This window comes from Oryzias melastigma, linkage group LG5 (assembly GCF_002922805.2).
Source record: "Oryzias melastigma strain HK-1 linkage group LG5, ASM292280v2, whole genome shotgun sequence".
NCBI lineage: Eukaryota > Metazoa > Chordata > Actinopteri > Beloniformes > Adrianichthyidae > Oryzias > Oryzias melastigma.
The window spans coordinates 22,596,524-22,619,277 of NC_050516.1; the positions used below are offsets into that span (position 1 = coordinate 22,596,524).

Below are 22,754 nucleotides of genomic sequence, written 5' to 3' on the forward strand. Positions count from 1 at the left end.
TAGGTTTGCAAAAATGCTAGCATGTTGCTGAAAAAAAAAATGGCTAAACTTCGAAACAGCCTAAAAAACCAAACAAAAAAAAGCCTAAATTAGCCAAAACAGCTAGCATGTAGCTGAAATATTAGCTCCAGAACAGCCTAAAAAATCTTAGTAAATGCCAAAATAGTCCAAAAAGCTATCAGAATGACAATTTTTACAACTTTTAAACTGTAGCTTTTTAACATAATTATGAATAATAAAAATGCAGGAATATTATTCCAGAATAAAACAACTTAAACCTTAAATAACTTTCAATATTTTACTCTCCATAAAAATATATTTTGCCAAAATTATACAAGTTAGAAATGGGCACAAGAGAACATCTGCCGTTAATAACAATAAAATAAAATGATCTGGATTGCCGGATAGAATTACTGGAGGGCCGGATCCGGCCCCCGGGCCTTGACTTTGACACACATGTTCTAGGTTAAATTCTAGGGTTAAATACTTAGATTTGTGTTCCACATGCAAATAAGTTCAATCAAACCTGAGTCAGACAATAATTCTCTTTCTCAGAAAGTAAAGAAGCTTTCTAGATTTTGAATGAAGGATTGGCAAAACATCTCAAAAATATATATTTTTAACAGACTTCAGAGGGAATACTCCAGATGGAACCTCAACGACCTCCTGACAGCAAAAGGCATAGACTGTGAAGTCTTCATCCCAAGACATCTGAGAAACGGAGATGAACATCGGAGCGAAGCAGGGTATCAGACCAGACCGTTCCTCCTGCTGGAGGTGAGGGCGTCATCATCATGTTTGAGATGTGGTTTCCCATCTATCCCATAACACAACTGTTTTCATCTGCTTGGTGTGAAGTTCTTTGATAACGAGGATTACGAATGCCGAACACCAGAAGAATGGCTCGCTTTAGGGGATGTTGAAGGCTCTCCCGATCGACGGCCGGTTCCTGCCACAGCGCTGCTGCCTAAACATCACCAGACTCCTGGTAAAAAAAGCTACAACCATGAAGAACCAACATGATTTTTTTAACTACTCATTGTGTTCTTTTCTTATTTAAAGATGAAAACCGTCCATTTGTGGAGTACAGCTGGTGTTTAGTGGGAGTTCTTGACTTCAATGAAAAGAAACGTCAATATCTTGTTCAGGAGGTTCAAGACAAGGATGGAAATCCCATCTTAAATCCCCAGCAATGGAAAAGTAAATCTCCATCATGGTTTTAAATCTCTATGTCTGACTGTTGTCTCACTGCTGTTTCTGATGTCCCCTATCACGTGGTGAAGAAGTGAACGCCTCCCAGGGAGGCCCGAAGCACTGGATCCCCAGGATCCGGCTGTGCTTCCACGGGGAGGACCCTCGGGTTTTCGTCGAGCGCGTCAGCTTTGCCCAACGCTTCAGAGAAGACGTGGAGAACCGGATTCTGTGTGACCTGTCAGTGGACCACATGCCCCTCTGGGGGGGGAACCCCCGTCTCAGCCCCGAAACTATAGAGAAGATCAAAAAATGTGCCAACTCAGCTCCTGGTCTGAGGCTGGACATGTGGGTCATGTCAGGATTCAATTCCTGTCACACTTCTGCTGCTGTTTGAGGCCTGTGTTAAGAAATATGTAGAAGTTAAGAAGGTTCATGCCTTTTGTACAGAATAAAGAAGCATGAGAAGGATCTGGAACAGGAGGTGGAGTTGGAACACGCCCGCTGCATGAACAAGATCACGTTTGACTTTGTGGTGAAGAGCAACCCAGAGCTGTTTTCCAGCATCACCCTTCCACAAGAGGATCCAAAGGCTGCTCCAGATCAAGGTATAATGTGTTGTGGGTTATTTGTGTTTGAGTCAAGAGGAGAATTTATAAATTCAATTCAGTTCAATTTTTGTTTATGCAGCCCAATATTACAACACAGTTGTCTCAACAGGCCGGTATGAATCCAAAAAATAAAATCAGTCATGAACTGGGCATCCCTGCCCTTAAACCAGGGGTGCCAAACTCGATCAAACAGGGGGCCAAAATCCAAAACACATCTTAAGTCGCGGGCTGAACAGGATAAACGTTTATTGAACACACTGGAATTACATTTTTAAAACTTTAAAACCGTAACTTTTTAACATAATTATAAACTAGATATATAGCATTACCTGTGATAATGCTAGTGTGAATGATGTAAGATTAATTTGGCCGCTGAAGATAATAGTGCTGATAGTTGAAGATGCTGAAATTGATAGTTAAAATCACTAAAGCTGATAGCCAGCTAAAGTATTAGCTAAAGGCCAAAGTAGCCTAATAAATAGGTTAGCCAAAACAGCTAGCATGTAGCTGAAATATTAGTTAAACTCCAAACCAGCCCCAAAATCTTAGTAAATCCAAAAATAGTCCAAAAAGCTATCAGAAAGCCATTTTAGGACTTTAAAACTGTAATTTTCTAACATAATTATGAATAATAAAAAGGCAGGAATATTATTCCAAAATGAATCAACTTAAACCTTAAATAACTTTCAATGTTTTACTTTCCAGAAAAATATATTTTGTCAAAATTATACAAGTTAGAAATAAACATCAAACTAGAAAAGTTGCATTACCTGCGATAATGCATGTGTGAATGCATCTTTGCTGAATGTTGTCGCTGAATATGCTGCAAACATTTGCTGAAGATGCTGTAAGGACTTACTGTAATTGCTGAAGGAATTGCTGAAAGTAGCTTAACAAAGAATTAGCCTTAAAAACCGGAGAAAGTGTCAAATTAGCAAAAAAAGATAAAATTATGCTAATATGTTAGCAAAACTCAAAGTTAGCTTAAAAAACGTAGTTAGTTATAATGTTCTCAACATTCTGAACGGTTTGATACCCATATTGCATAGGTTTGAAATTACACAAAGTTGTAAGAATTTTGTGGAAAAAACAGACAATTTGTGTAAATTTGTGAACACAACCGTGTAAAAGCTTAAAATTGCTTAAATTTAACAATGTCTTACACATCCAGCATGAATTTCCTGAACATGCTGGATGTGTAAAATTGCATAAAATGCTGAATTTGCTTAAAATTTGCACAAATTTGTGTAAAATTTGTGAAAAATTGTGTAAATTTGTGTTAAATTCTGTAATTTTGTGTAACTTGCATAAATTTTAACAATGCTGGAAGTACAAGCATGAATTTCTGGACATGCTGAATGTTTTAAGTTGCTTAAATTGCATAAAGTTTGTAATTTGCAGGAATTTGTAAAAAAAATCCTATTAGTTATAATGGGGCTGAAAAAACACACAAATTGTGTAACTACGCAAAAACTGTAAAGTGCACAACTACTAAAAATACAAGCTTCAATGTCCTGAACAAGCTGAACGTTTTGATACCAAGATTGAGTAAATCGCATAAAGTGTTCTTGAGTTTTTACGTGTCAAAAAATGTACGGAAGAAAACGTAAATAAAGAATCTCAATAGTGTGAATGCATTGAATGCATTCACACAATAACATCGGGTCATTAATAACAATAAAATAAAATGATCTGGAGGGCTGGATATAATTACCCAGAGGGCCGGATCCGGCCCCCGGGCCTTGACTCTGACACTTGTGCCTTAGACCCTCCTTCTTGATAGTGAAAATAATTCTGGAACAACCTCAGAGATGCCCACATTAGTGAGAGATCCTAAGGGGATTTACCAGGACTGTTACAGAAGAATTAGCATATCTTACTCTACAGCTACATGTGCGAATAGTGTGGCCTTCATCCAGATGGAGCTGGAACAGCTGTAGGCGTGAGTCGAGCCAGAGGCGAGGTCCACTGCCAAAAACAGGAGCACAAACGAGCCACCTGGAATCTCTCCCGCTCCCACGGAGGGGAGTAGGAAAGAGGGACAACACATGAATCCCACTGCACCAAACAGAGGCATGGAGAACTAATGAGAAGGAGAAGAAATGAAAAATAAATGACAAAGAATAGTGGAGTACATTTTAGCAGCAAAAAATTAAATATTCTCTGATTACTAGCTAGCCTGGCAGGAGGCCTGTCCAAAGAGGAATGTTTTCAGCTTAACTTTGAAGGTGGAAACTATCAGCCTCTCTGACATGAGCTGGGAGCTTATTCCATAGAACAGGAGCTTGATGGCTGAAGGTTCTACCTCCAACTGTACTTTCAGAATCTCTGGGAACCACAAGCAGTCCTGGATTTTGTGAGCAAAGTGTGAAATCCGTCTGCACCTGTTGTATCGTTGCAGGGTTCACGCTGGTTCCTGAGTATCCACATGAGAAGAACCGAGACCCGCTTGCCTCCACGTTTCTGTGATCTCACCCAAACGTCCTCCAGGCTGCCTCCAGTGTGCGGCTGCTGTGTCATGAAGCGGCAGACATGAGACCCCTCCTGGATGAACTGAAACTCATCCAAACTCAATCCTCCACCCAAGTACTGCTGCATGCAGGCGGCATCACCGCTGGTGGTTCCAGTACCTCATAAACATTTTCACAAATTCATTCATTTGAGTTTATGTGAGGTTCTGAAGAACTTACATGAAGGCAAATCTCAACAGTCTGATAAAGCTTCTTTGGATGGTTTATGTTTTCAGAAGAGTTATTTTTCACCTTTTAAAGACCCACTCCAATGAAAATGGTGTTTTTAACACGAGTTTGTCGGATGATGGAGGACACATATAAAGAAAATTCATTCTAAAATTGCATTTCTGGGTATTTCTATATTCAAATTGTGAATCAGGAGCAGATGAATAAATGCTGTTTGAAAAAAGCTTATTAGGGCCACAAGCTTCTTGCTCCTCAGCAACGAGAAGGGAAGGGGGGCGGTGTTGCTCCACACCAATGATCCTGGCCATAACTCAGAGGGGAATTTCTAAGAAATTATTGCCACCGACAAGCGTCAAACCCCCGTGAGGAAGCAGGCGGCGCCGCGGAGCTCCCACGGACGTGGAACGTGAAGCGGCCATCACTAAAGTTCTACAGTTCACCAAAACAATCTTTACAGCGTGTGTCAGGTTCCAGACAAAACCTTAAAAACTTGAATAAACTTAAGAGTTTTTATGAGACAAAAGTGCAGCTTTCACGTTCTCTCAGGGATGCGTGTTAGCCCCGCCCACACGATCTGAGTTAGCCCCGCCCACTGAGTTTGGTGGGTTAATGTGACAGTAATGAAATGATGTGCCTGCTGTGGAACATGAAATCTTTCATTAAATCATGAAATGAATGAATGTGTCTTAAATCAATTAAAAAGGATTTTTTTTTACCCACTCAGCCTCAGCTTCAGTGTGAAGTCTTGTTCGTGTTTATCCATCAGTCTCAGCAGGTTTCCCTTGTTTGATTCTGTTTCTGACCCATGCCTGTTTACTCGTTCCTCTGCCTCGCCTCTGTGTTTTTGACCGTTGCCTGCCTTTTGACCCCGTTTTTGTCTTGCTCTTGCTCTGTTCCATTAAACTGTTTGAAAATGGATCCTAAGGTCTCAGCCTCTTCGTCACAAACATGCACAAATGAACCAGCGTTCAGCTGTCAGCTTTGCCGTTCTCAACCACAGACACCAGAAGCTGCACTAGACCGTCACGTGAAAGGACTCTATTGTTCCTGCTGCCCCAGAGGGCTCTTCTACATCTCATATAAAGCTTTTACACAGAAATCAGGAAGAAGAAAATACCACTAATTCACCTTGATAAAAATGTATTGTGTGAAACATTTACATGCTGATTTGTATTACTAAAGCAAAAACCAAAAAACATTCAGTAGAAAACTCAAATTTACAAACAAAACGTTTTTATTTTCAAACTTTTGCAGCTCCAGGACTTCAGAGCAGAGCAAAAGATTGTTTTATTTTTCTCCCAGTTTGGGTTAAATCTGCAGTAACTTTCATCAAACATTGTATGCGCACCCTCTTGACACCTGGAACAAATCATTTAACATTTCTGTTTTGTCTGAAGTCAGAGGAGCTTCTGAAGTTGGTCCTCTGGTCTGCAGGAGCTCGGGTAACCACATCCTCAGGGTTCTCCTCCCTGTCTGCTATCATCACTGACATCCGTTTGCACAGCCCCTCCTCTCCGTTTCTCTGCATCTCTGCTGCTGGGGAGCTCCTGCTCTGCGGCGTCTCCTGTCATGAGCGGCGCATCGCAGCAGACATGAGGCAGAAATGAGAGGAGAATGTGCAGACAGATCGTCATGCAGATGCTCAGCGTAAGAATGAAGATTTGGAGGTGTTTTCTGTAGCTGTGAAGCTGACAGGTAAGAGAGTGCTCTTATTCTGAGCATCTGTTGATCTGATGAAGCTGAAATCTGTTGCACGGTAGTGATGATCAGGTTAGACATAACGAGGTGGTGAGTTTGAAAGGCTGCACAATGCAGAGCTACAAGTGTGGTCTGTGCTCCTCAAACACCTGCAGGGACAGAAATAACCTCATCCTCCAGCTGAGCGTTGAAGGTTTCACCTGATGCTCTGTTTGTCTCTGGTCACCACTCTGTGGATGTGACACGACCGACAGTCTAAGACACACGTGTCAAAGTCAAGGCCCGAGGGCCGGATCCGGCCCTCCAGAACATTTTATTTTATTGTTTTTAATGGTCCGATGTTATCCTGTGCTTATTTCTAACCTGTAGAATTTTGGCAAAATATATTTTTATGAAGTGTAAAATATTGAAAGTTATTTAAGGTTTAAGTTGATTTGTTCTGGAATAATACTCCTGCATTGTTATTATTAATAATTATGTTAAAAAGTTACAGTCTTAAAGTTTTAGAAAATTCTGCTAGATTTTTGGATTATTTTTGGCATTTACTAAGATTTCTTGGACTATTTTGGAGTTTCAGCTGCATGTTAGCCGTTTTGGCTAATTTAAGCTTTTTTCCGTTTTTAGGCTATTTTGGAGTTTAGCTATTTTTTTCAGCTACATGCTAGCTGTTTTGGCTAACCAACGTTTTTTTTAGGCTAATTTGATATCCATCCATTTTCTTGACCGCTTCCTCCCTTACGGGGTCGCGGGGGTGCCGGAGCCTATCCCGGCCACTGATGGGCGAAGGCGGGGTACACCCTGGACAGGTCGCCAGTCCGTCGCAGGGCCTCTAATTTGACATTTAGCTAATATTTTAGCTGGTTATCAGCTTCAGCATTTTCAGTTATTAGCTTCGGGAATTTCAGCTTTAGCGTTTTCAGCTATCAATTTCAGCATCTTCAGCAGCCAAATTAAGCTGACAGCATTCACACTAGTATTATTACAGGTAATGCTATACATTTAGTTCATAATTATGTTAAAAAGTTATGGCTTTAAAGTTAAAAAAATTGGCATTCTGATAGCTTTTTGGACTAATTTGGCAAGATTTTGTTGGCTATTTCGGCGCTTAAACAATACTTCAGCTACATGCTAGCTGTTTTGGCTACTTTAGGTTTTTTTTGTTTTGGTTTTTCAGGCTGTTTTTGAGTTCAGCTATTTTTTCAGCTAGTTCTTTTCAGGCTAATTTGCCATTAGGCGAATATTTTACCTGGTTATCAGCTTCAACATTTTCAGCTATCAGCTTCAGTGTTTTTAACTATCAATTTCAGCATCTTCAGCGGCCAAACTCAGCTTACAGCATTCACACTAGCATTATTACAGGTAATGCTAAATATATAATTCATAATTACGTTAAAAAGTTACAGTTTCAAAGTTTTATCAATGTAGTTTTAGAGTGTTCAGTAAATGTTTATCCTGTTCAGCCCGCGAACTAAAGTGTGTTTTAGATTGTGGCCCCCTTTTTTTTTTTATTGTTTTTTGTTTCAAACACATAATGAAAATAAACATAAGAATTTAAAAATACAAATACACAAGTAAAGCAAACAATGTGCTTGAAAAGGAGTGAGTAGAAGAAAAATTCTTGTGTGGTCCCACCCCTTTTACAACGCTTATTGTTACCCTATTAACAGTTATTTATGTGATTGCGGTTGACATCCCTGATCTAGAATATGATAACATTCAGGTTTGTGCTTGACTGCTCATTCCTGCTTCACTTGTTCTTGTGACACAGGATTGACAAAGTGAGGATGCTCCACCTTCTCCTGATAAACCAAAAGCATCAAGGATCCACCCTTAAGAAGTCCTTTTTCAGCTGACTGATGTTAGAACTGAAGGTCAGATCTGCATCATGGAACCTGACAGACCATCCGGACTCTCCACAGCGGCTTTGGTGGCCATCGCCTGCAACACGTGTGTGGCCTTCCTGCTCCTCTTGCTGTGTCTGATCCTCTATCGGGCCTGCAGGGTGCCGTCCTGCCCGGACAGCCTGGCAGTGTTGGCTCAGAGGGAGCCAGAAGCCCAGCAGATGAACGAGCACAACTACCTGCTGACCTCTTGACTGCAGACGCAGAGGTCACGAGGATCAAGTCTGTGCAGGATGAGGGCTTTGAAGGAGCTGGAGGACGGACGTGAGGAGCATGTCATGGCTCAAGTCGACCTTCTTCTGTTTGACACGAGGAATTCTGACATCCTTAAGGAACGGATGAGAGCCCAACATGGATCCAGATGGTATCCTGCAACTTTCTCTCTATCGTCTGGGGAAAAAGAAGATCTACCATCAAGTTTTGGAGTCTCTCAGCTGCTCTTAGATGTCAGTATCAGCATCCGAGCATCTGCAGGGACACTCTCATGCTTCTTCTTTGTCTCACTTCTTGTAGCTACTTGCTACTGATCCAGGTGATCAGTAGGGAACAGCAAAAGGATCAGGTTCAATCTAATCCTTAAGAATCTGAGAACCTCAAACTTCTTGAGCTTCAGACTCATAAATGATCTTGTGATCAAAGATGAATGGACCTCATGGTGTGTCAGTGTGACATGTGTGTTGTCTTTTGTGAAGAAAAGAAGAGAAACAAGCTTCATGTTACAAATGTGAAATAAATAAATGTGTACAAAATCAAAGTAGAGCTAACAGTTTTTTGATCATTTAACTCAAATTCATCTACTAGCAAATACCAACTAAACTAAAACGTGAACGCGCAGCAGCTCAGAGTGATGGAATCAACCATCTGGAGGAAACCAGGGGGGTATTCATGAAAGATCAGATATGAAAATAAAGGGCAAAAAAGAAAATAAACAAACAAAACTCTACAGAACAAAGTGAGAAATGTAAACATAAGTGACAAATTCAATATAATTTTCTACTTCAATATCACCTGACAGTTGTCTCTATGGGTTTGTACAAAAACAAAATAAATCATAACATATAAACAATAGTTGTCTTCTAACCTAAACTAAACAGACTAAACCAGAATGGTTACCATTGCGTTTATTTCTAACATATATAATTTTGACAGAATATATTTTTATGGAGAGTAAAATGTTGAAAGTTATTTTAAGGTTTAAGTTGATTTATTCTAGAATAATATTCCTGCCGTTTTATTATTCACAATTGTGTTAATAAGTTCTTGTTTCAAAGTTTAAAAAATTGGCATTCTGATAGCTTTTTGTGTTATTCTGGCATTTACTAAGATTATTAGGCTATTTTGGAGCTTAGCTAATATTTCAGCTACATGCTAGCTGTTTTGGATAATTTAGGTTTTTTGTTGTAGTTTTTTAACTAATTTGGCATTTATCTAATACTTTAACTAGCTATCAGCTTCAGCGGTTTCAGCCATTAGCATTAGTGATTTCAGCTAATTCCAGTGTTTTAAGCTATCAGCTTCAGTGTTTTCAGCTTTCAGTTTCAGCATCTTCAATAATCAGCACTACCATCTTCAGCAGTCAAATTCAGCTTACAGCATTCACACTAGAATTATCACAGGTAATCCTATATATCTAGTTCATAATTATGTTAAAAAGTTATGGTTTTAAAGTTTTAAAAATGTAGTTTTATTGTGTTCTATTAATGTTTATCCCATTCAGTCTGAGACCTAAGGTGTGTTTTGGGAATTTGGCTCCTTGAGTGATCGAGACTTTATGTGTCCTCGAGGCGCTCCAGCTGGAGCAAACATGCGTCTGAAAAACAACATTTTGCGTTTAGAAGAGACTTTTATCCTTTCATCCAAATTCTTTCCTTCCTCCAGAGTTTGCTCAGACGGGAGCAAAGGACAGAGAAGTGATTTTCTCCGGTCATCTGTGTCATTCTAACACTTCAGTCTGCCTCACAGTTTACTGGCCTCATGAACAGATGTATACAATCACACGCACAGCCTTGTGTCACTGACATTTCCAAGTATGAAAAGTTTCCTGAAGCCAGTTTGTCACAAACTGAGTCACACCATCAGACACTGATCACGAAAACCACCAATGCCAAACTACTGTGGAGAACATTCCAGCTAGAAATCTGCATTGAAGCGTGAGTGCATGCTGCAAGCTGCTACCTGAAGATGCTGATGCTGATCACTGAGCCAGCTATAAGGTAACACTTTACCCAATGACAGTAAAGTGGTCAAGTTAAATGAAAAGTGAATAGGTAAATTGATGGTAAAATAGCTAAAGATAGTCGAAAAAGAAATGAAAAATGTTTCCTGAAGCTCCACAGAAATGACTACTCTGATGGATGCTCTATCATACCTTAACCCTGCTTCAGGTATGGAATTAGCAATGAAGGCAAATAATGTAATAAATGATGAAATCCAGAAAAATATTAAAAATTAGTTTTTAAAATTTTGAAAAGTCATTTCGATGTCTGCAATGCTAAGTTATTTAAAAGAAAGAAATGAGAAAACAAGTTACGATCAAAGAAAACATAAATGAACAGATGATTATTTTCTTCAACATGGCGGCTTCTCTCTTGGGGTGGGAGGGTTGTTCACTATGATTGTGTTCAAAATCCCCCCTTCATCACTATCTAGTGAGTTCACCATTTTCTAGTGCTGTCCAAATCTGCTAATTCCCAGATAGAGTGCACTCAAAATTTCCCAGAACTAGCATGGATCGATGCTCAATAGATTAGCCAATATAGACCACAATGCATTGCGGTCGAACAATTTCGAACAAAAAAAACATGTTTAAATGTAAGATTTGAATAAAGCATCCACATTTTCACCATCAGAACACAGTGGAGTCATAAATAAATGTGAAATGTTCGTATTTATTCTATTTCGCTTTGTGAAATCGGTGACGTCATATCAGATGTTTAGAAAAACTAAAGAAGTAGTGAACACGTGTCTGAATTACCTTTAAAATCAAGGCCATTTATGGCTTTTTTTAGTAGTTAGGGTTTAGGGTGGAATTAGGATACAGCCTGACTAAAATGCCTTTCTGCCAGATAGCCTACCAGACCTAGAGTTTTTGAATATGTGGTGGGGGTCAAATTTTTGCTCTTATTAACAATAAGCAAAAACACTCCACATGCACAGTGCATTACATAGTTTACACCATATCAACCTAAAATCCAAAATCATAATAAAAAGAAACATAAAAGTAGAACCAAAGATTGATAACCAGAGTAATGATTAGAAAAAAAGTTTTACTTCTAGCTTTGGGAAGTACCAAGAGGCCTGTACCAGTGGGTCTCTCATTATAAAATCATGTTAGATGGACATGACGGCCTAAGACTATAAAAACATAAGAAAAGATAATAACATAAAATCAACCCTGAATCGCTAAAGGGACTTTAGTTTTCAAATTTTACTTAAGGTACACTTTAATGACCCCCATTTCTCTGCCTGTAAGCTCTGTTTAAATGCCTTGAACATGAAAACTGAGGTTGGTTCTGCTGGGAAGATGGAGAAAAAATAGATTTTTCAATGCAGTGAAGAAATAATAAGTAAATATTATTCTTATTATTTATTCTTTTTTGCTTTTATTAAAGTTATATTATCCGATATAGCAATCCCCCTCCTTGCCACGTGGTGGCGGTAGAGGTCTATTCTGCTACNNCATGAAAAGAAGACGAGAAGAAAACTGCTTTAGCACATCACTGAAGCCGTTAGTTATTGACTTGTTTGTTCAATTTTCGTTTTTTTCCTCCTCATCCTTAAGGTCAGTTTCAGCTGAGAGGAGAGCAGTCACGTGAATGAGCCTGAGGTGTTCAGTTTAAGGTGTTTCAGGGGTGAATTCGTCTAAAGCTTCATCAGAGGCACATAAAGGCCGAATATTGTGCTAGTTAACCCCCAAAAAATCAAAATACTTCAGTTAGCTTTAGGGTAGGCGTCAACATTTTAAATGAAGATAATAAAAAGAGAATCTTTTCTTGTAGAACGACCATAAATTGTCTCCGCACCTCATAAACAGTTTAGCTCTTTAATTCGTAGTTTTATTATTTGGTTTTGGGTTCTTTTCATAATTATTTCGTTGAACTTCTTCGAGCGTTATAAAGTTTAAATCCGTCATTGTGGAATTAAAGAGGAACTGTCTGAGCCGAGTCGTTGTTTAGCGGGAGCGTCTTTCCCGGTGCACCCTGGCTCTTCCCGGCTTCGATGACATCTATCTGTCAAAAGAAGAAACCCAGTTTGTGGATGCTGTCATGGAGGAGCTGGAAACGTATCAGGCGAAAAGCAGCCCCAAAGGGTGATTCTCTTCTTTCACTTAATTTTAATCTTAAAAATAAATAAATACATTTGCATTGATGTCTCTTTTCCTTTGAATTTGCTTTGTGATATCAGGAGAAACTGCAGCAGGGTTGTTACTATACTTTTTAGGACATGGACAATAATTTATGGTATGAACTCCAGGAACTGTCATCATAATGCATGTTTTTATTCAAAAGAAAATGATCTGCTTTTCTTTTTTTCAGAGTAAAATACATATTCAAAACAGGAAATATTACAGTTTATTTTTATGTTCACAATACAATTATATTTCCAGTCGGATGTCCTAAAGCTCTGTAGCTTTTGTTCTGAACACGATAGATCTGGGCTGGGCAACCTTTGTGGGCCACAGAGTGTCATAAGATTTGTCGAATGGCAGGACCAGGAGCAGATGCCTGGAGTGTTAGGTTTGTGGACACTTTGTAAGAGAAAGAAATGCCATAGAGTCTGGATGAAAACATTAGGTCTGGTAATCAATTATAATTTCCAGAAACTATTTGATTCACAAGAGCCTGAATCGATTTGATTCCGATTTTTTTTTTTTTAGATTTAATGAAACATTTTAGAGTTTTTTTCCCTCGTTTTAGTGCATATCGCACCAATGGTTGATGTCTTTCAGGGATAAACACAAACTTAGAGAACTATGTGTTCATGTGGTGTTGGAATGACGTCTGACTCTGAAAACATACATGAAAATCAGAAAACAAAAAAACTTTCAACACTACATGAATGCAATGTAACTTATTCCTGACTTTATATTATTCATAATTATTTTAAAAAGTTACAGTTTTAAAAATTGGCATTCTGCTAGCTTTATGTTGGCATTTACTGAGGTTTTTTAGGCTATTTTGGAGTAGATAAATGAAAACTTGTGTCCTTCCCAGCGTGCTCCTGTTCCCGCCGTTACCCAGCAGACTGCGGTTCCTGATTCACAAAACCGCAGAGGAACTGTCGCACCTGACCACCTTTTCTGTGGGGGAGAGTTGTTTTCGTCGGGTGGTGGTCTGCTCCTCTGAACTCAGGTACAAACCCAACATGAATCTCTCGCTTTACCGTTTTTTTCAGTGCAAGATTTATGTTAACTGCTAAGGTGTTCAATATTTTATATATTTTTGAATAGTGCTGCCACAAACAACTATTTTAATAGTCGACTAATCACTGATTATTTTTACCGATTAGTTGACTAATCGGGTCATGTGCAAAGTGGATGTAAAGAACACAACTTAACCATCATTAGCTTTAAACTAACTAAAAATAAAGACAATTAAGATGATAGTTTATTAAACTTTGAATGAATCACACAGCCTCTGTCCTTCATTAGTTTCTGGGATTAAAACAAGATGAAATCAAATGAGAGAGATCAGGAATATACTTCCCATCAAACTCATTTTGACAGGTGACCTTTGACCCTACACCATCCATCAAACTTATTTTGACAGATGACCTTTGACCCTACACCATCCATCAAACTAACTTTGACAGGTGCCCCGCCCCTCAAGATGATGTAAAAATTTAATATCACTTTAAAATACAAAAGGTACGTATATAGGGTCAAAGGTCACCTGTCAAAATTAGTTTGATAAAAAGTATATTCCTTTTCTCTCTTTTGAGGTCTACATCTGAAACAAGGAAGTATTTTTCACTAAAGATAAAGTTTTGGTCTCACTGACTCAAATAATGAAAAAAGTGGATTTTTTGGTGCTGAACGCTCACAACTTTGTTCAACTTCACTACAGTCTGACTCTAGATCCGGAGTGTCAACCTCAATCGCACAGGGAGCCATAATCCAAAACAGACCTTAGGTCACAGATCGAACAGGATAAACATCAATTGAACACTCTAAAACTGCATTTTTAAAACTTTAAAACCATAACTTTTTAACATAATTATGGACTAGATATATAGCATTACCTGTGATAATGCTCATGTGAATGCTGTAAGCTGAATTTGACCACTGAATACGCTGAAATTGATAGATAAAATCACTGAAGCTGATAGCATGCCAAAATATGAGCTAAATGGCAAATTAGCCTAAAAAAATAAAAAATAAAAAACCTTGAATAATAGCTAAAATTCAAAATATCCTAAAAACTGAAAAAAGCCAAAACTGCTCAGATGTAAATATTAGCTAAACCTCCAAAACAGCCTTTGAAAATTAGGGGTGGGATTATATAAGTTCACTTCTTCCAACTCCTTTTCAAACAATCAATCAAGTTCTACTGACTTTGGTTAACTATCACTAAAAATGAATGAACCAAATGTGACATAAGTGTGTTTTATTTTTGTTCGTTCATTGTTTATGTAATGATTTTGAAATAATTGTGTGTTTTGTCCTGTATTTTTCAACCTATGCTTAAAATAAACCAAACAATCAATGAAAAATTTAAAAATAGCTTAAATTAGCCAGAACAGCTAGCGTGTAGCTGAAATATTAACTGAACTCCAAAATAGCCTAAAAAATCTCAGTAAATGCCAAAATAGTCAAAAAGCTAGCAGAATGGCAATTTTTAAAACTTTAAAACTGTAACTTTTTAACATAATTATGAATAATACAAAGGCAGGAATATTATTCCAGAATAAATAAACTTAAACCTTAAACACATTTTCAATATTTTAATCTCTAAAAATATATTCTGTAAAAATTATACAAGTTGAAATAAGAGCAAGATAACATCAGGTCATTAATAACAATAAAATAAAATGATCTGGAGGGCCGGATCCGGTCCCTGGGCCTTGACTTTGACACGTAAAATAATATAAATTAACAACTAAGCAACGACTAAATTAGTCGTTGACTATTTTAATATTCGATTAGTCGTCGACTAATCGTGACAGCACTAGTCTTGGAAGAATCTGTTGCCTTAAGTCTCTGGTTTGTGTTGCAGAAAAATGGAGGTGGATGAAGATTCAGATTCTGATCATGAAGACGGCATGTGTGAAAAGCCGCCACGTTTTCACAGGCAGAAGGAAGAGCGCACAAAGGTCAGACCTTCAGTCCCGGCACAAAGCCGGACTCCTAAAAGGCCCGACCAGCCTCTCTACATGCCACGAGCTGCTCGGCACAGACTCTCACTGCAGAGCTCACCTGCAGGAAGGAAAGAGTCACAAAGTTCTGCTCGTCATCCAGTCTCCGTCAGCGGTCCTTCTCAGTCGGGTTACGATCACGAGGCTGCAGAAAGTGATGCTGACACTTCAGGAAACAACTCTGCATCATGTCCTCAGCAGGAGAGACCACCCTCAGAGCTGAGTGTCTGTCACAGGGAGGATCCGGTCCTGGAACAGACTCAGTCCTGCTTATCTGAGCTCAGCTTGGAGCAGAGAGAAGATGCTGAGACAGAGAGCTCAGATCAGAGCAGAGAGATGGATTACCTCACTAAACTGGTAAATTAGAACTAGTCCTTTCATGTTTATGGAATCACAAAAAACAAACTAACATTTTTTTTGTGCACAAGTCAGCAGGACAGACTGGTTTGTATTTAGTGTGAAAGAAGTGCAGACACAGACTGACTGGACCCAAACACGCTTGTTTTTTTATTTCTTTTATTGATTGAACTATCAACTTCATCATCTTCAGCTTTCAGCACTAGCTTGTTCAGCAGCCAAATTCAGCTTACAGCATTCACACTAGCATTATCACAGGTAACAGAACAAACAAAGCCGAGAAATTAAAATAAATCAGGTTCTCAGGAAAAAAAATCAAATTGTTCTGTTTTCTCTTTAGTTTTCTCCTGGGATTGTTTTTAGCATCAAGTTCCTTTTTTGTTTGCTGTGAGGTCCTGTGAAACGTATCAGTAATTTGATTTTTATAAACCGGTTATCGTGAATATAAGTTTTTGGTTTAATGAAACATTAAAAACTAAACCAAATAACTTTTCACTTGAGATTTCTCCACAAAATTTGGAAGGAAGCAAACCCAAACCCACCCTAAGATATTTCTGCTGAATTAAGAATCTAAACCACCCAAATGGGCTGGAAATCACCTATTCAAGGAATACTGGTGTTTAGCAAGGGAGCTGACGCACTGCATGATGGGATTTGTTGTTAAATCGTAGTGATGGTCACAGACACATTGGGGTTGTGTCTGAAATCCCTCCCTAATTCCTAACTAAAAAAACTGTGTAGTATATAGTTATAGTACAACTAAACAGTGGCCTGGATTTTAAAGGCAATTCAGACTCCATGTTCAGTACTTTTCTTTAGTTTTTCTACACGCCGGACATGACGTCACCGATTTTACGGTCAAAATCGAATCAATACGAACATTTCATAATGTTTATTCATGACTCCACTGTGTTCTGATGGTGAAAACATGGATGGTTTATTCAAAAATTACATTTAAACACGTGTTTCTGTGGTCTATATTTGCTACTCTACTGAGCATCGATGCATGCTAGTTTTTCGCAAAGACTTCTGGGAAATTTATAGCGCACTCGACTTTGGAATTAGTAGATTTGGATAGCACTAGAAAATGGGGACTGCACTATATATTGATCGGGGGGGAATTCAGACACAGCTTGCTGTCTGATGTGACAGCACAAGGAATTATGGGATACCATTCCCTTTGCCTGTCTGGGTGGATTGGAGTTTCAGTGTGGGGTTTTGTTGTCTCTGTTGTCCTCCGTTATTTGATCCTGTTGTGTTTGTTTCTTTCTGCACCATGAGTGAGAGTGAGGAAGAGGATGATGTCCACCTTGTGGTGTCAACTATTGTTACAATCATAAATCTAACGCTCATCATACCTGAATATTTGGCCTCATTAATCATAATGTTATGTTACCAGCGTGAGATAACACCATTAATAACAATAATATAAAAGGATCTGGACTCTAATAGACTCCTCCCTCCATCTGATGAAGGTTTAATAACAATAATATAAAAGGATCTGGACTCTAATAGACTCCTCCCTCCATCTGATGAAGGTTTTCATGCGATGACATCTGTTATTTCTCCAGATCAAAGCCCATCTAAAGGAAGCAGACTGTGTCTCCGTCGATCACGCTCACAATGACTACTCTGCCTACGAGAACCTCTTCTGCTCCGATAACTTTCGCCACGTAATCGAGATCTACAACTTCCCCGTAGCGTTCCAGACTCAGGACCTTCTGGATGCTTTCACAGAATACAGGTGTGAACAAACCCCTCCCGCTCTTGTTCAACATGAGGTGAAACTGACTAAGAAGCAGTTGGTTTGTGTCATCTCAGTTCTGGGGGAATGAAGATCAAGTGGGTGGACGACACTCACGCTCTGGGAGTTTTCTCCAGTGAGGAGGCAGGTGAGAATGTGGAGAATGAGAGGTTTGACCTCAGAGCCGTCAGACTGACGTTTGTATTTTGCAGCACAACATGCCGTCTCCATCAGCCACTCAACGCTGAAGGCCCGAGCTCTCTCTGACGGCAGCAGGAAAGCTCAAAGGACAGCCGTCAGACACCTGGGTGAGCCTGATGCTGCTGTGGTAGTCCTGAGGGGGAAGATGGACGCGCTGATGTGTGTTTCCTCCTCAGAGTTTCTCCAGCCGGTGAAGGAACGCCCCAAAACCGACTCTGCCGTCGCCAGGCGGATGGTGACCAGAGCTTTGGGGGTGCCGAGCCGAGACCGAGTGCGGCGGTTCTGACGTGAAACTGGTAATGAATTAATCACAAATCTGGAAAAACGTACTTGCGATTAATCGCCTTTTTTAAGTTACAGTATTTGCCAGCCACTTATCTGAAAATAGTCATAAAACGAAATCACACGCAAAATTGTACATCTAGAACTTTTATTTTTAACCCTTTAGAACCTAAAACTAAGTTATTGTTGAATTTTCTGTATTTTTTGTTTAAAAGACGACCTGCTTGATTATTTGGTTTCATTTTAATCAGCACAACCTCTCCTATGTGACACTACCTTTATCTAGTCATTTTTCCACGTTACCTTCAAACACTGGACATAAATTCATGCAAAAACAGAAAATTCCATCTGGAAAAATGGGATTCGTTTTGCTGTGGAAACCCCAAAAATGTTTAACAAACGTTTTTTACAACATAGAATTAAAGTTTTAGTTTTAATTTTAATAAAAACAACAAGAATAAATTAATTCAACGAACTAATCAACATGTTTTTGAATGAAAATACAAAAAAATCCAGGCTAAAGTCACACTAGGCAGCCCAAAAAATAAGAATTTGTTTTTCATCTTATTTTCCCTCATACATGGTCTTGATTGTGGTTGTGAAAAATAACAACATTTTTGGGAAAATTTTGATCCAGCTGGATTTCAGATCAGCTCAGCTGGAATCTGCACAGGTGTGGGCGTGTCTGTCCACTCTGAACTGCTCACCTCCGCTGACGTCGGTGGGCGGGACTTTCACGGAGAACCACAGAGTTTCCACAATTTATAGACACCACCGTTGCTTGTTATTGTGGAAAATTCCTGTCAGTCTCCATCCCAAAATAAAATAAATGGTCGGTTTCCTCGTTGGATTTCTAATAGCAGACAGCTCCGTTTGGCTCCGCCCCCATAGCGGTTGCTGCATTACAAGCGTCTGATTGACGTTCGTTCTCCACCTTAATTATTTAAATAAAAGATCACTTTTGTCCAAAACCTACAAATAGATGTCGTATTCTCTCTTTAATTTAATACAATCTCAATCACAGAATGTAAAAAAAAGATTACGTTTATTTTAGACAGAGTTTTAAAGCGTCAACATTCACAGCCCTAGAAACTGGATGTTCCCTCAGACTGAATCCCGGAGGTTTCCTCTGGTAACTAAACATGTATTTGTGTGACGGATCTTAGTGCCAAGTATTCAGACCTCCTTTGGTTTTTAGTGACCAAAGCACTGAAGTTGAAGCTGGAAATCCAGAAAACACTCTTAAAAACAGAGAAAATGAATATTTTTTTATTCAAAAGGTATTTTCTTTTTAACAGACAAATGAAAACATTTAGCAACAATCAGCCGTCCTTATAAAATGAAGGATCCTGCCGGTGCTGCATTTGAAAAAAACTAACGTACAAATCCACAAGGAGGCATTTTCACAAACGTGTGGCTGCTACAGTACTCCACATCCCTGACTGGAATAATTTAACAAAGCTCAGAGAGAAGCAGATATGATGACGTAAAGCAAAAGAAACATTTAAAAAAGTGACGGAGCCGTTTAGTTTCTTCCTGAAAGTCTTCACAAGATGAACAAAGCCAAGCATCTGTTTACTCGTCGCCTCTGGCAGCAAAGACATTCATCCTAGTTTGAGTTGTTTATTCTGCAGATATTATCGTGAACATTTCAGGGTCAGCTCCTCTGTATTTTAGGATGAAAGAACTTCTCATTTCTCTGACCAGCACACGTTTCGTCAGTTCAAAGCAAAGCAAACGCTCACAGTTACGCTAGCATTGACTCTTTGGCCTAAAAGAATGTTCACAAAGTTGAATATTTATTTGGCTTCAGTCCTTATTGCATCTGTTGAGCACCACTGCATCCAGATGAATGCAGCTGTAAAGTAAATGGATTCAGTTTCACCGTGTGAGCTCTGGGCTCAGCAACAGTCCAGCATCGCACTGCCCCCTAGTGGTTGTTCACCATGAGCACACGCTTCCCTGATGCCGCCCTCTCGTGCAGTCCGCTCCGGGTCTACCTGTGAGAAAACTGGTTGGTCTGAAGACCAGGAAACGTGTTGTCGTCCATGTCTGTACTCAGCGTTCCACCTGTGAAAGAAGACCAACAGTTATGATGGCAAAACCACCAAACCCAGACGTCTGCTCCGAATGAAGAGATCCTTTCTCTCTCGTTCATCACCACAGATGGAATAACTAACTTCCTGTTTTTTACTGACAGGTCTGACCCCCAAACCCAGTAGGAATCATGACACGCCCTCAGAAGAAAGTGACAGAAATCACAGCTCCATGCTGCTGGAGACCCTTCAGGCAGTAAACCCAGCAGGATCTGCGGTGCTGTTTGTCACGAGAGCTCGCCCGACCTCACGCTGACGACACAAACCTCACAGACGCTCTGGTTCTGTCGGCTCACTGGGTTTTTGGCATGTTTACCATAAAACAAACATTTCCAGATGATTTTGAATATGTTTCTATATGATAGATAGTGGATGGATGAATTTACATATCTATAAATAAAGATCATGTTTAAGTTTGTTTTTTTTCATCTCCATGTTGGTTTGAATGAAAGTTGTTAAAGTTCGTCGTACCCATGATAAGGTTTGGTTTGAAATAAATCACACATTTAAATATCATCTTTAACTGGAGCACTAACTGTCTTTATGGTCTGAACACTGATTTGATTCATTCACACATTGGTTAGAAAACTGATAAACCAGGAGTGTCAAACTCAATCACACAGAGGGCCAAAACACGCCTGAGGTCACGATCGAACGGGATAAACATTCACTGAACACACTGAAACTACATTTTTAAATCTTTAAAACGAACTTTTTAACAGTTTGAATGCTGTAAGCTGAATGTGGCTGCTGAAGATGCTGAAACTGATAACTAAAAATGCTGAAGCTGATAGCAGCTAAAATATTAGCTAAATGGCAAATTGGCCTAAAAAAAACTTAAGTTATCCAAAACAGCTACCATGTAGCTGAAAAAATAGTTAAGCTTCAAATATCCTAAAAAACTGAAAACAAGTCTAAATGAGCCTAAATAGTTAGCATGTCAATTTTAGCCTAATTCCAAAACAACCTAAAAAAACCTTAAAAAATAAAAGTCTAAATTAGCCAAAACAGCTGGCATGTTGCTGAAGTATTAGCTAAACTTCAAAATAGTCCAAAAAGCTAGCAGAATGTCAATGTTTTAATCTCTAAAACCATAACTTTTTAACATAATTATGAATAATAAAAAGGCAGGAATATTATTCCAGAATAAATTAACTTAAACCTTAAATAACTTTCAATATTTTACTCTCCATAAAAATATTTTTTGCCAAAATTATACAAGTTAGAAATAAGCACAAGATAACATCGTGTCATTAATAAAAATAAAATAAAATGTTCTGGAGGAGAGTTACACGGAGGGCCAGATCCGGCCCCCGGGCCTTGACTTTGACACGTGTGCTAGAAACCTTTTAATTTGATAAAATGTTTTTTGGATACCTCCGGTGATCCCAGCTTATATCTGAAAAAATATTGAACATTTACATTTTTTCAGCTTAAATCATTTTAAATGTATAATAATTAGTCATTTTTTATGTTCCCCCATGACAATTTAAAAAAATGTTCCCAGTAGTGTTTTTGTTACGATTATGAAGTTTTTAACCAAAATCCAACAACCTAAATGTCTTAAAGACATTTTTCATGATGATCTGAAGCCTCTGTTTCCAAAATCTCCTCTGAGTAGTAGCTCCGCCCCCAATCCCCCGATTATGATAGATCTGAGTCTCACTAGCGTAAATCTTCACCACTGCTACATAAAAATGTCCATCAGTATCGGTAATGTGCATCCATATGGTCGTCGGCGAGGAAGTGAAGATCTTCATGGATCGAATCGTCTACAAGTGGACACATCAGAAAGGTTTGTTCTTGTTCTGATGTTTAAACGGGAACGCTCTAGAAAGCTTTAGTTTATCTTTAATTATCTCGTTATCAAAGCTTTTTCATGATTACATGTAGCTGAATGTGGTAATTATGAATTCGTACTAATAACTGGTTTGCTGCTCGTTGAAAAAGGGGGTTTTACAGTAACATGGATATAATTATCTGTTTTAACAAGTTACTTTCCTGCTATATGGAGAAAATATGTATATGTATTTTTTATGATTCGTGGTAAGAATAGGTTCATAAACACAAGGAGGGGCAGATCAGGGAGCTTAAGCTTGTGCTCTTGGGCCGTTCTGACTTCACATGCGACAGTTTGATTGACAGCGATTTAAAAAGAGAAATACTCAGAAATTCAAAAATGAAATGATTTCTTTTTACATTTGTTCTCTTTCATAAGAAAAATGCCATGTGTATATGTCAAAAAATCTAATCCTATCAACAAATCAACAAATCCTATTTAGCCTTTAAATAGGATTATAGTGTTTTAGCATAATTCACAACTATTTGAATAAAGACATACTCAGAAATGCAATTCTAATTGTAACATCCTTAATACATGTCCTCCATAATCAGAAAATGCAACAAGATCATGTTACTATTTTTATCAGTGGGTCATTAAGCCTGAGTCTAAAAAGCTTAAACATAAACAGTACATGAAAGCAGCAGGTTTTATTTTGAAAGTCTCACCTATATGACAGTTGTACGTCCATATCCGATGTCCATCGTATCGCGTTTGGCATTTCATGACGTTGTTGGTGTAATCAGATTCTGCCACCTCATAGTTCGGGTTAATTACAACC

At 38.7% G+C, this 22,754-nt stretch overlaps 3 protein-coding genes across 4 annotated transcripts in view; 2 read left to right on the forward strand and 1 right to left on the reverse strand.

Moving 5' to 3' along the window:
- LOC112139975 (dynein heavy chain 1, axonemal) overlaps positions 1-4,537 on the forward strand; it is a 6,899-nt gene extending 2,362 nt beyond the window's left edge. Inside the window, exons 6-11 of the mRNA XM_024262861.2 lie at positions 627-777; positions 859-988; positions 1,063-1,200; positions 1,284-1,539; positions 1,642-1,799; positions 4,204-4,537. Of these exons, the coding sequence (XP_024118629.1) occupies positions 627-777; positions 859-988; positions 1,063-1,200; positions 1,284-1,539; positions 1,642-1,799; positions 4,204-4,271 (901 nt within the window). The 3' untranslated portion in view covers positions 4,272-4,537. The remainder of the gene's footprint in view (positions 1-626; positions 778-858; positions 989-1,062; positions 1,201-1,283; positions 1,540-1,641; positions 1,800-4,203) is intronic.
- A 7,248-nt stretch (positions 4,538-11,785) lies between these two features.
- Positions 11,786-20,551, forward strand: r3hcc1 (R3H domain and coiled-coil containing 1). Of its 2 annotated transcripts, none has more exons than XM_024262856.1 (8): positions 11,786-12,409; positions 13,314-13,451; positions 15,315-15,810; positions 17,382-17,554; positions 17,632-17,702; positions 17,767-17,862; positions 17,932-18,051; positions 20,238-20,551. In XM_024262856.1, the coding sequence occupies exons 1-7, from the start codon at positions 12,366-12,368 to the stop codon at positions 18,039-18,041; spliced, it is 1,128 nt and encodes a 375-aa protein (XP_024118624.1). In that variant the 5' UTR covers positions 11,786-12,365; the 3' UTR covers positions 18,042-18,051; positions 20,238-20,551. The 2 variants fall into 2 exon arrangements, with proteins under 2 accessions (XP_024118624.1, XP_036067885.1); XM_036211992.1 differs by lacking the exon at positions 11,786-12,409 and adding an exon at positions 12,582-12,836.
- Positions 19,285-22,754, reverse strand: part of loxl2a (lysyl oxidase-like 2a) — a 43,249-nt gene continuing 39,779 nt past the window's right edge. The window contains exon 14 of the mRNA XM_024262854.2: positions 19,285-20,107. Coding sequence (XP_024118622.1) covers positions 20,034-20,107 — 74 coding nt within the window. The 3' untranslated portion in view covers positions 19,285-20,033. The remainder of the gene's footprint in view (positions 20,108-22,754) is intronic.